Here is a 13,917-nt window from a genome sequence, read left to right as displayed (position 1 = left end):
CTCAGGCTTTTTTAATGTCTGCCCCTAGCCAGGATGTGCAGAAGCAGAATATAAGGAGAGATAAATTAGAATACAAAAGACCTGCCAGGGAGGGGCAGAGAGGAGAAGGGAGGGCAGGAGAGGTGGGGAGAGAGAGAGAAGGAGAAAAGGAGAGAAAAGCAAAGAAGCAGTAAACCCATAGGAACAAAGAGGGTCACAAAAGCTAATGCAGGTAATGAAATAAAAATCCATAGTCCCTGTTTAAACTGTACTTAACACAGTCCACTTTGTGGATTATGTCTTTTTCTGTAATTTCCCCTTCAAACCATTTTTGTTGTCGTTGTTCGTTTTTTAAAAAATTTTCTGCCCGAGAACAGCATTCCTGAGGTTGGCCATGGAGTACCCAGGGAAATTGAAGTGTTCTGCCACAGGCTTTTGTGTCTTTCTGCTGCCAATGTTATAACAGTGTTCATTCATTCTTACACAAAGAAATTTCCCTGTCTGTCCACTGTAGACAGGAGAGGTGTACTGTAGACAGGTGATGGCATATATGGCATTAGCAGAGTTGCAGGTGAATGAAACTTGGGTGTTGTACTCCTTGTTATTACTGTATTTACTTGAACATAAGACAACCCCCCCCCCAGTAATTAGATTGTATACTTAGAAAATTTATAAATTTGTTATAATTTTTCAGGTACAGAATCTAATTATCGGAGGCTTGCCTTGAATTTGTCCTCCTCCCACTGCTACAGCAGGGAGTAAAAACTAATTTTTTACTTTAAAATAGCATAAGTTTCTGATCTTCATTATGACAATAAAAACATTGAAAACATAAATCATAAGGGATCCAAACCAAAAGGCAAGCATTTGAGAATAATTGATATTATATTTAGGTTAAAATTTAGATTCCACCCCCCCCCCCCCCCCCCCCCCCCCCCCCCGCTTCTTCCTGCTGCAGACTCTTCCTCTCTCCCCGTTGCTGGCAGACTCTGCTCTCCTTGAGAACATGGGAATGAGAGACAAATTTGAAAAAAATGACTTTGAAATCAATATGCCTGTAATAACTGGTATATAGGCTAATTAATATGGGTACCCACAGACTTAGTTCATCCAGAATTGATGCATTTTACTTTTGAAACTTCAGCACATTTTAGCACAACATGAGCATACTTTTAAGTAGCCCTTTTGTTCTTTTGCTGAAGTGGGGGCTGGTTTTGTTCAATATCTTCATCAATGACGTGAACAATGGGATAGAGTGCACCTCCACAAGGTTGCAAATGACACCAAGCTGGGGGAAGTAGCAGATACACTGGAGGGTAGAGTTAGGATTCAGAGGGCACATCTACACGAGACGTTTTACTCAAGGTTAGAGCAAATTACTGCACAGTAAGAGTCACCATTTACACGTGCATATGGTTACTGTGCAGTAATTGTAAGTAAATTTGCTACCTCTAAATACTCACAAATACTTACTGTGCCATATGGCCCATGTAGATGGCCAACTAGGAGCAAACTTGCTCCCAGTCAGCCAACCAGCAGAGGCCAGGAGATTGCTTTCTGCCCCTTGGAGCTTCCTTGATGCCGGGGCACTGGAGTCCAGGTGAGAACTGTGCCCCACAAGCAGGGAGCTCCTAGCCCCCACTCCCTAATTGTGATTGTGGAGCAGGGGATGGGGAGCTTCTACCTAGCTGCAGTTCTACAATTGTGGAGAGGTGGCGATTGTGGAACTGGTCAGGGAACAGGCTGGGAGCCTCTCCTGTGTTTCAAAAGGGAACTTTGTTAAGAATTTTAGTCTATTCTGGTGTTGTGCTGTGGTTTCATTCAGGAGTTGGTAAAACTGTGTTGGAAAACTGTTTCTTGGCTTCTTGTATATATACTGTTTTGTCCCTGACAACAGTGGCACCCCCCTTATAAGCCTGTTGTATGACATTCTTCATCAGGTCTCTCTGAGGAACAATGTCTTGTATTCAGGGGTTGGACTGGATGACCTCCTGAGGTCCCTTCCAACCCTAATTTTCTATGATTCTATGAAGACTTACAAGACATTTGCTTGCATAATTCACCCAGAGATTGGGTCCCTTAATTCTTCTCTGTCTCCATATCCTAACAGATATTGTCCTTGGAAAAGCAGTGTGAAAAGTACCATTTTCAAGGTAATGGAATGAATTATAGTCTCACCAGTCAGCTCAGATAAACAACTGCAAATCGTATTAGAAGCAATCTCTAAAGTTAGTGTGGGCATTTAAATGTTTCTTGGATAGGAATGGAAAATCTAATTTGAAATAATTCGATAAAATTCTATAGACCTTAATCCATGCAAAAATAAACAAAAATCATGTCTCGTGCTCAGTAAAAGGCTTTATGATTATTGCTATTTAATGGGTCCCATCAGTTCTACTGTATCTAAATCTCTGCCATTATTTCCATTGGAATGTCTGCCTTTGAGGGATTTCTACATTTGGTCAATTTAGTTTGTATTGTGCTGTACTCTTGGTTCATTTTCTATGACAACCCTTCACTATCCCTACATACCCTCACAGACTTTGAATTTTTATTGACTTTGGATCCAAAAGGAGCGCAAATTTGGGCCACTGCTTTTACCAGAAGTATATGGAGCACAGAAGTGCTATACAAGTTTTGCCTCTGCCCATGCACTTCACTTCTGCTCTTCAACATCTGTTGTTATCTTGGTCCTGAGCTCACCTGACAAGAATGGGTCAGGGACACAGTGTATATAAAGAACCCAGTAGGAGATTTTAATAATCATTGTTACTTAATAATTAAAAGTTACCATTCCCATACTCACTTGAGCCCAGAGCCAATATTGAAACTGAGGTGCCCAGAGATGACTGGACAGTGCATTAACACTGACTCATCTCTCAGAGATTTGCAGAAAAGGCTTTTGAGCAACTTGGCCTATGAGCTGGGGTCTGGTTTTGCTACTTTAATCTTCTACCCAGATAAAGTAAGTTTCTTTTTGTCATCCATGGGTGCTGGCATGCTGCTGAGGTAGCTATTCCTGTGCAAACTGCAATCTGCAATAATTGTCAGACTGCAGGGAGTAATGGGCTGGCCTCTTTCTATTTTAATATACGGAGACTCTATTTGCTTAACCTCCATTTCTGTGGCTTAAAGATACTCAGCTCAGAACAAATTTTTCCTTTTTACTGAATATGATTTAAACTGGCTTTGCCATTTTTTAAATTTAGAGACAAGACACAAATATAAGAACATCATGAAACATTCCAGGGCCTTCAGACATATTTGCATTGCTGCAAAGAACACAGGACTGAATTTCAGTAAGTAGCATTTTATAAAGGAGACAGTATAGACACTTCCACTTTGCTCTGCAGCAAATAACTTCACTTCCAAGCAGTTTAAATTGACTCATTCTACTGCAGGGGAGTAAATCAGAGGCACAACATTTGGACTGCTGCTGCCTTCTCTAAGGTAGAAGTGAATTATGTAAGGCAGAGGCTGCTTTATAAGTTAGGGATTGTAGTGTGGCTCTTTTCACCCATTTTATCTTTCTGCCTGGTGCCATGGATCCTACCATTGTCTGCTTTCTCTGGGCACTTAGTTGCCTTGATAACCTTCCTTGCACAGGGTGAGCAGGTATGCTTTTTAATCTAATGTTTCACAATACACTGTTTTCCCTGAGTCAGAAAAATCACAAGTGATTTGTTCTCTCACACAGCCTCCTCAGCCAGCCATAGTACAGATAGGTACTTATATGAACCATCTGTCCACTTATAGCTCTGCAAATGCACAAATAAGTCTGGATGAGGTATAGTCAGTGCACTCCATTCATCAGCCTTCCTTGGGATTTTATTGAATCCAGGAGGAAATTAAAGATTCTTGAAGCAATTAAATATAGGCATGAAGCTGTTGTTATACTCTGGCAGCTGATCACACTGTAATGGTGATAGCCTGACTGGGTTTGGGATTGCATGGTAGGGAATAAAAGGTAGAAAATAAAACTGAAAACTTTCAGCGTGAGATGTTCTGGATCTTTTGATAAAGCTCATAATGGAATTGTTAAGGACTCTACAGAATATTCTTATTGCTATAATACATCAGAAGCTACTGAAAATAATAACATCCAAAAGCTTAAACAACAGCAAAATTACAAAGGAGCATAGATTCTACTTGTGGCTATCTTACAGAACACATGTCCCTACTTCTTTCCATTCAATATATTGCTATGTGTATGTATACTTCCTTACCACTTAATGTAACAGATTTAGGAATCTGTTCCAAATAGTCTGTTGCCAGCTTGGAGTCTGTTCCTGGAAAGTTACATGTTACAACTGGCAGAGTGTTAGTTTTGACATAGGACATAAGCCTTTCTGCCAAGACCTGGGCATTTCATTGACAAAAATCCTTGCCATCAAAGAATATGTCAATGCTTGTCCAGAATGTAATTTGAGAACTGATCCCAACTGGCAATTGTAAGTGTTTTGTTTTTTTTTTAAGATTTTTTTCTTATGTGATTTTGGGTTCTCTGTAGCTTTTGCAGGATTATAATTCAAAGTACTACATCAAATTTTATGAAAAAAATTGTACTCAGCTAAGCGCAGATCCCAGGACATTAAAACTGTGCATCTAATGGGTCTGCATGGCATAGACACACATGCAGTGTTGCATTTTGTAACAGATCTTATTACTTTCTTGACTATCAAATCTCATTTTCTACTGTACTGCTCTCACAGCTAGGGCACATTAAAGAAAAGTGGGCAATGCAGTCATCAACTTCTCAGAGCAAAGTTTTGTGTGTGTGTGTGCACACGCATGTGTGTGCATAATGGATGACATTAACTGAAATGCAATATTCTCAGGCATACAAATAGAAGTTAGGATAATGCAATATTACAAGTGAAAGTCACAAGTACTGGGAAAGGAAAAAAATCCTTTCTAAGTTAAGGAGAGTAGACTGAAAACTATCCATGTGCACAATTCAAATTACATTTTATTTGCACTGTGTGTGCAAGGAACTATTTATTATCTCCTAAATTCTTTTAGCTGCTATTAAAACACTTGGGAAAGAGAATGTATCACTATTCCCTTCCAGTTTTCCTTACCTGACTAGCCGGTGTTTGTCCAATCACTGCCTCATATGGAGGGGGTAGCTCAGTTGGATATAGCATTCCTGGGCTATTAATGCTGACTTCATATAAAGCACTGAAGGGGGAATGAGGAAAGTCCAAATGGAGACTTCTGTTAAAAACAAATGTTAAGTTGTCAGGAAATGCATGGAGTTTAGCTGGAAAACTAACAGCTCCCACAATGGTGGAGAAAACCAAAGTATTTCTTTGAATTCAGGGCCAACGTACAACAAAGCATTCATAGGTACATATTAACACAGGACTGGAAGGGACCTCCTGAGTCAGAAAGTCCAGTCTCCCACTATCACAGGCACCACATCATATAATCTCCTTCACACTCATCACACTCCATCTTAAAAGTGCTGTGGAATAGCACCCACTGAAGACATTCATCAAACAGGTGATAAAAAGCCATAATTCACTAGATCGTTTAAAAACTGTATTTGATTTTTGGACAAATCTAGTCTATCAGCATCAATGTCTCTCATATATTCCACTGCAAGAAACATTAAATTATAGGCAATTTCCTGAGAAGATTAAGTCTTACATTTAACTTTTGTGTATAATAGAAACAGTTATGGTGGAGTTACCTGCAAATCTGAATTCCTGTTTTATGATCATACCATGTTATCCTTGTTTTCTCTGAGTTCCCTTCTCTATCTTTGTACACTGGTGCTTATATAAACAAAGTTACATTGGAAAATGTGACCTAGCATATTTATGAAATGTGTACATCTATGCCTCACATCCTGGGAAGAGACATCTACTATAAAGGAAGAACATTACTGGGTGGCTTGTGTAATATAATTCATATTTCTGTGGGCCCAGAGCAGTGATAAGGTAACAAGGTCAGGGACAAAGAATTACCTCTGTGCTTCTATCAGGGGAGTGCAGGTATATTCAGGAGGATAGTAGGGTGGGGGTGGTATTGGCGGTATGAACTCATCAAAATCCAGGGTGTGATGCAAGATAGTCCCATGTGGAGTCATGCAGTCTGGGTTGGTGGAAAGCGACCTCTGTGGCAGAAACTGAAAAGGAAAAAAAGAGGCTAATGGTTTCTTCAGGTGGTGGTGATAAAAACAGATAATAATTAAACATGACATGAATATCCCTAGTGCCATCAAGAGGGCTACTTCTGGGAGTAAAGTGTTATTCAAGGCTGATCAAGGATGTAAGAATCCATTCTAAAAGAAGGAGGAAGAAATTGGTGGAAGTAAAACAAGAATTGAAGGTCTCAGAAGCCAACCAATATATTCATAAATATTCAGTGGAAAAACTGCTTATTTCTGGAAGGAGAACAAACGTTTCAGAATATGCAATGCCGCAACCAAAAACAGGAGTTTACTTTATAAGTCAATTTTCTTTGTAAGAGCATTAGATAACTAATGGCATAAGAGCACTGTTCAGAAATAGTGGATACTGGTTTTGCCTGTTTAAACAACTATTTGCACATTTTGATAGCCAGTTTGGAATGTATCAAACTGAAAACTGAAGGTTTCTACTTTTTTTTAAATGATCATTATTGCGTTAATGAATTTTTCAGTTTAAAGAAAAGTAATGCCCTCCATATATTTTATGGAGGGTGAGGTAGGCTGTAATATTCATGGCTGATAACATTCAAACAGGCCTTCTGTGTACAAGATGGAGCCTCGTCCCATAAACACATGTCAAAACAGAGATAAAATGCAACTGCATTGAACTATAAAAAGTAACAATGAATGTGAGGTATTCAATCAAGGTCCTTAACAGGAAAAGAACTTAAAAAACAATAATATGAAGAAGCACATTCAATAATAATATAGAAAAGTTGTAGCCTAATGAGCCTGTTAGCAGGTTAAAACTATGGCATGATACTGTGGGGACTGTTAGGAGCATCAAATGGAACCTGGCCTTTCTGACCCTGTTTTATATGTTCTGCATGGAAAGCAGAACATCAACAACCCGTCAAAACACACAGAAGTATTCTTTGTCCTTTGGGTGAGTCTCTCTGCCATATCACTTTTGGGCTAGGGATAAACATTACACATAAACTGGTTTAAGTGATCAGAAACTGGTTTAAACCTGTAATAGAACAGATGTTCAGTGCACATAAACCAGTTTGGAAATGGCTGAAACTGGTTTGAGATAAACCTGATTGAATATAGTATCAGACTTAACTGATTTGGCTCAAACCAGTTTATGCAATGTCTGTCCCAGATGCTTTGCTGGTTTAAAATAAGCCAGACACCTCCAGCATCCTGGCATCTTCTTTGGGCTGGGCAGGGGTCTCTGTTCCACAACAGGGCTGGATCCTCCCCTCTGCTCCCTGGCTGGAGCTCCGGCCGAGACTGCTCCCAGACTTCACCCCGCCCTACCTCCATCTCGCTGTTCAAGCAGGAATCCTCCCTTCCTCCTTGCACAGCACGGACCCTACCCCCACAGACCCTAGGCATATGGTATGCAAGCTAATGCCAAGAGGTGTTTGTGTGCATCTCCAATTTCACTGGGAAAGGCAGACAGAAGAGTGACTGCTTAGGGCTTTTTGGAGCTAATCAATAAGGCTGTGTGAAGCTTCAGTAGCCAATTCAATTCAGAGGAGATTCAGCCTGATTCGGCAACTGAATCTCTGAATCTGAATCGAATCAGGAGACCAATTAAGAGGTCCAAATCGAATTGGAAGCCTTCTTGTTGAATCAATTCGGAAAAGATTCAGCACCGCTTTGGAGATTTGGCCACAGACTAAACAGGCAGCAGCCCTCACCACGCTGGACACAGCTGCCTCCAGCTGGTAAGTCTGTTGTGGTAGGCATAAAGGGGAGGGAAGGAGCATGGGGAGGGGGCTGATCAATGCCCCCAGAGCTAGGGAGGGATTGGGGCTGGGATGAGCTGCCCAGCCAAGGTGGGGGGCGCAGAACTAGGGGATGCAGGTGTGGCAGCACTGAGAGCGGGGGCTATGCCCTGCTCTACTTGCACAGCCTGGGCCGAGGGGGCATGATGCAGGAACGACTTGCTCTGGGCAAAAGGGGGCAAGACACAGCAGAGCATAGCCCCTGCTCTCAGCGCTGCTGTGCTCACATCCTGCGCCTCCCCCCTGCCCTGGCTGGGCAGCTTCTCCCAGCCCCAATCCTTCCCTTGCATTTATCTGCCCACCCACCACGCCCCTTCCCTCCTCCCTCTGCCCACCACAACAGACTTACCAGCTGGAGGCAGCTGTGTCCAGCGTGGTGAGGACTGCTGCCTGTTTCGACTATGGCTGAATCTCCAAAGCGGAGCTGAGTTTTCAGACGCTATTCAGCTGAATTGAATCAATGTCCCCCCGAATTGGCTGAATCTGAATCCAAAGTGAATACTTGCTGCTTCGCACAGGCCTACTAATCAACAGGTTAGTTGTTAAGCTGTTTAAGAAGAGTTTGAACTAATGGAGAGAGGCTATTGTTTTGCTGATGGGGTGATAAACACTGTTATCCACCCCCTGCTGGCTTGCTTGCCGGTCAGTTTGCTGCAGACAGTATAAAGAAGCAGGGAAGGAGATTGAAAAGCTCTGTATCATCAACAGATACATGCACTACACTCTCCCCCCGGCTTCCCCTCCTTGCCTCGGAGTGCTAGCAGGGCCTGGGGGCTGGCAACACTCCCACCCCTTGAGCAGCTAGCAGGGAAAAGCCTGGGATGATGCAGGCAGACCTCCCTAATCAGAGGTCCTACCAGGGCCTAGCCACGTGCCCCCTCAGCTTAGCACTGTGGAAGGAAGGGAGGGCTGCTCTAGAACCTCCCAGCTTCTAGCCTAAGCCACTGCAGACGTGCCTGAATTTCTTCAGTCCAGAAAAAATGTCTGTCCAGTTACAAACCAGTTCAGCCTAGCTAGGTTAGACTACCCTACAAAGATTGAATCAATTCTGGCTCAGGTTTTTTGAATGTCTGTCCCCAACCTTGTTGGTTTGGTAGATGACTGGGTCTTTAGCTCTTGATTTTTGAAATTACTGAGCTAAGAAGTCATGCTGAAGGTGCACTTCTGCCTTGTTCTGGAACAAGTGAATGCACCAGCTTATATTATTGTCTTATTGCATTATTACAATTAAAAAAAATCCACTAATAAATTTTAAATAAATAAAATAACAGGAAATCTAGTCTTTATGTTTGGAAAATTCAACAAATAGAATGGCTTCCATTTTTTGTCTTTCAGAATTTGTAGCTTTGTCCAACTAGGAAATTCAATTCAGTTTGAAGTAGTCATTTGAAAGGAGTCATGAAATAGATATGAGACATAACCAATTAAAAATATTTTTATATTTAACCTCAACATTTTGTACCCGTCACTTCTACCAAACTGATGACAAATACCATTTTCCTAGCAGTCAGCAATTTGGCAAGCCCTAAATCTTGTCTTTGTAAATCTGAATTGCATCTGTTAATGACCTTCCCTTACCTTGTTTCTGCTATTAACCCTGTTGTAGAGGCTCTGTAAGTATGGTAGTATCTGTTAGAAAAGAGATAATTCCTCTCTCCAGTCCATGAATTCTTTTGGACTTCCTTCAATCAGAGATACCAAAGGAAGTACATACTCTTAACCTAAAAGAAGCTGCATAGTAGGGCTGTGGGAAGCTTCAGGTGGTGATTCGATTTGGAGGAGATTCAGACCGATTCGGTGGCCAGATCTTTGAATCTGAATCAAATCAGGGGACCAAATCGATCAAAGATCGAATTGATTCAAAGATCTCTGAATCTTTGGAAAAGATTTGGAGAACTTTGATGATTCGGGCAGTCCCCGGTAGCTGGTAAGTCCTAGGGACAGGGGAAGGGGTGCTAGGAGAGGGGACCATGGGGGGACCCCTGCCAGCCCTCCTGACACCCCCCACTCCTCCAGCCTCACCATAACTGCACTGCCTGCCCCAGCTCAGTACTTTAAAAAAAAGCCCCAGTGCTTACCAGGTGTTGCTGGGTGGGGGGAGATACCTGCTACCCCCACTGCCCCATGCTGCATGGGAGGGTCTGCTACAAGCCCCCCGACCCCTCTCTGCTCCCCCGGCCCCACCATGGGTGCCCCGCCCAGGCCAGCTCTGGCCCTTTAAGGAAAAAAAAATGGAGAAAAGCCCTGGGACTCACTGCTTCTGCAGTGGCCTTGGGGCTTTGGGGGCTCATGCAGAACCCCACACATGGCATGGGGGGCAGTGGAGATTGCCCCTCCACTGGCAGGAGCCACCAGTCTGGGGTTTGGGGTTTTTTTTTTCTTAAAGGGCTGGAGCTGGCCTGGGCAGGGCACCCGTAAGGGGGCTGCGGGAGCAAGGGAGGGTTGTGGGGCTCATGCAGAGCCCCCCATGCAGCATGGGACAGTGGGAGGCAGCAGGGATTGCTTCCCCACCCTGCAGCACCTGCTGAGTTGCAGCTATTTTTTTTATCAAGTGCCTGGAGCTGGGACAGGTGGGGCAGCCATTATGGGGCTGGGAGGGGGCGGGTGATGGGCCTGGCTTGGCTAATTCGGAGATTCAGCAGCAGCCGAATCTCCAAATCATATTCAGCCGAATCAAATCAGGACAGTGATTAGAATCACTGAATCAAATCACTGTCCCCCAAGTGGGCCAAATCCGAAGTGAATACTAGCCACTTCGCACAGGCCTACTGCATAGCCTTAGATTTTGAAAGAGAGGAGCAGGGAAAGAATTCGAGAACCACTGAGATGTCAATGAGAATTTTCTAAGGTGCAAAGCCAGGACAGAAAAATGCTTTTTGGCATAGAAAAGACTTTAGACTAAAAAGGAAATCCATATGGTTTGGACCCAGTTTAGTTCATCTGCAAAACTTTATCAAGAAAGAAAAATTGAACTTCTGTTGCTGACAACATGAAAAATTAGACATCTATGTGTGGGGATTTTTTGGTTCATTTTATTTTAACATACGAATGTACTTTTCCTTTCATGGCATTTGATGACATGAGCTGTTGCTTGCAAAAGCTTATGCATCTCTGATTCAGTTAGTCCATAAGGTGCAACCCTACTCTGCCTTCTGCCATTAGTGTGCCTGTCTGACACCCTGCTGCAGGAAGCTATGGAAATTAAATCAAAAAGGCCCTAAAAGAGAAATTAACAGGAAACAAAGCAATGGAAAATGTAAGGGACTATCATGAGGAATTACAAGGCTCCCTGGGAAAACAATGGGGAAACTGTTAAGTAGGAAATAATCCTTATTTTAACACCCACTAGGTTTACAAAATTTACTCACCCCAAGTTGAACCTAGGACCAAAGGATATTCTAGCCTACTTAGGAAGAGGTGGTAGTGGGGATGACTCAGATGTCAGCAGAGGGAAAGGTCTTGGGTCTCTTGACAGACAAGCTGTGGGAAATTATAGGGATCATGCTGCAAACTAGATGGAGTTAACTGGGCTGACGGGAGTTTACAAAGGTTTGCAAGGAAAGATTAAGGGTAGTAAAGAGATAAAATGTTGCACAGAATTTATTATTATACTTTGGAACTGCTTGCTCAGTTTTGAAGAAGCGTATTTTGAGTCACTATAGACAGGAAAGGCTTTTCTGTGATATCTTTTATTTGACCAAGCATATAATTGGGAGAGCTGTTGGACAAGCTTTAGGGCATCGGGTGCCTTGCCTAGGTTCAATAAAAGATATCATAAAAAAGCCTCGTCTTTCAGACATTCCCATAGACCATTATGGCTGCAACACTCCTGGTTTACTTTGATCAGGCCTCAAACAGGGATTCATTTCTTGAGAAAGAACAGCTGTTTCCCCCCCCCAGATTTTACAGACAGAAATTTCTAGCCTGATTTTTTTATTGACCTTCCATACATTTATTTACAGTTGGTGACCTTGTTGGTAATGTTTGTTTTGCCCTAAGTTCAGTGTCATATGTGATGAAAGAGTTCAGAGAATGGCCACCCGTATGATCAGAGATTTGCATGGCAAGCCATACAAGGGAAGGCTGAGGGCCTGGGACTCTTCAGCCAGAAAAAGAGAAGGCTGAGAGGGGACTTGATAGAGGCTTACAGCTACATCAGAGGCATACATCAAGGGTTCAGTGAACAACTGTTCACCAGGGCACCCTTGGGGAAAACCAGGAGTAACAGTCACAACTCTTGGAAGACTGTTTCAAGTTCAACATTAGGAAAAATGTCTTCACAGATACAGTGTCCAGACTGTGGAATAGGCTGCCTCCAGGGATGGTGCAATCACCTACCCTGGAAATATTCAAGAGGAGACTGGATGGTCACCTTGCTGGGGTCACTTGACTCCCAGTTATCTTTCCTGCCTGGTGCAGGGGGCTGGACCTGATGATCTTGCGAGGTCCCTTCCAGCCTCACAATCTATGAATCTATGAATACCAAGACATTCACAAGACACCAAGCTGGGGGCAGTAGTAGACATGCTGGAGGGTAGGGCTAGGATTCAGAGTGAAATAGACAAATCGGAGGATTGGGCCAAAAGAAATCTCATGAGGTTCAACAAGGACAAGTGCAAAGTCCTGCACTTAGGATGGAATAATCCCATGCACAAATACAAGCTGGGGGATGACTGGCTGGGCAGCAGCTCTGCAGAAAAAGACCAGGGGGGGTTACAGTTGACAATAAGCTGAATATGAGCCAGCAGTGTGCTCTTGTTGCCAAGAAGGCTAGCAGTATACTGGGCTGCATTGGTAGGAGTGTTTCCAGTAGGTCCAGGGAAGTGATTATTCCCTTCAATTCAGCACTGGTGAGGCAACATCTAGAGCACTATGTTCAGTTTTAGGCCCCCAACTACAGAAAGCATGTGGACAAACTGGAGAGAGTCCAATGGAGGGAGACAAAAATGATGAGGGGGCTGGGGCACATAAATTATGAGGAAAGACTGAGGCAACTGGGTTTATTTAATCTAGAGAAGAGGAGACTGAGAGGGGATTGAATAAAAGCCTTCAACTACTTGAAGGGTGGTTTCAAAGAGGATGGAGCTAGACTGTTCTCAGTGGTGGCAGGTGACAGAACAAAGAGCAAGGGTCTCAAATTACGGCAAGGGAAGTTTAGATTAGACATCAGGAAGAATTTTCTCATTAGGAGGGTAGTAAAACCCTGGAATAGGTTACCCAGAGAGGTGGTGGAAGCTCCATCCTTGGAAGTTTTCAAAACTCGGCTAGAAAAATTTTCAGCTAAAATGATCTAGATTTCATAGACTTTCATAGATTTCATAGACAATTGGGCTAGAAGGGTCCCCAAAGGATCATTGAGTCCAGCCCCCTGCCCCAGGGGCAGGAATTCAGCAGGGATCATAGGATCCCAGCAAGACAAACATCCAAATGTGTCTTCAAGGCGTTCAAAGTGGGTGCTTGAACCACCTCCAGCGGCAATCTATTCCAAACCTTGGGGGCTCAGACAGTAAAGAAGTTCTTCCTAATGTCTAGTCTGAATCGGTCGTAGAGGAGTTTGTTATCGTTCAATCTTGTCATCCCTTGGGGCGCTCTGGTGAACAGACATTCCCCCAGATCCTGGTAAACACCCCTGATAAACTTATAGGTGGCCACCAGATCACCCCTGAGCCTGCGTTTTTCCAGGCTGAAGAGTCCCATGGCTTTCAGCCTCTCATCATAAGGTCTGTTTTCCTGACCTCTGATCATGCGTGTGGCTCTCCTGTGCACTCTCTCTCAAGCTTCTCCACATCCTTTTTGAATTGTGGAACCCAAAACTGGATGCAGTACTCCAGCTGTGGCCTCACCAAGGCTGAGTACAATGGGAGAATGACATCTTGGGATTTGCTTGAGAAGCATCTATGGACGCAAGCCAGCATTTTGCTCGCTTTATTAGCTGCAGCATCACACTGAAGGCTCATGTTCATCTTGTGTTCAATCAGGACCCCCAAGTCCATTTCGCCCATAGTG

At 43.3% G+C, this 13,917-nt stretch overlaps 1 protein-coding gene across 1 annotated transcript in view; it reads right to left on the bottom strand.

The window, feature by feature from the left end:
- The window catches only part of FAM189A1 (family with sequence similarity 189 member A1), a 458,052-nt gene that overhangs the window by 24,153 nt on the left and 419,982 nt on the right, over positions 1–13,917 (bottom strand). The window contains exons 6-7 of the mRNA XM_025199459.1: positions 5,952–6,112; positions 5,061–5,196 (exon numbers count right to left, since the gene is read on the bottom strand). Of these exons, the coding sequence (XP_025055244.1) occupies positions 5,061–5,196; positions 5,952–6,112 (297 nt within the window). The remainder of the gene's footprint in view (positions 1–5,060; positions 5,197–5,951; positions 6,113–13,917) is intronic.

Source organism: Alligator sinensis, unplaced genomic scaffold (assembly GCF_000455745.1).
Source record: "Alligator sinensis unplaced genomic scaffold, ASM45574v1 scaffold458_1, whole genome shotgun sequence".
Lineage (NCBI taxonomy): Eukaryota > Metazoa > Chordata > Crocodylia > Alligatoridae > Alligator > Alligator sinensis.
The sequence above is the reverse complement of the archived record's forward strand: the minus strand, read 5'-3'. Positions and strand labels throughout refer to the sequence as shown.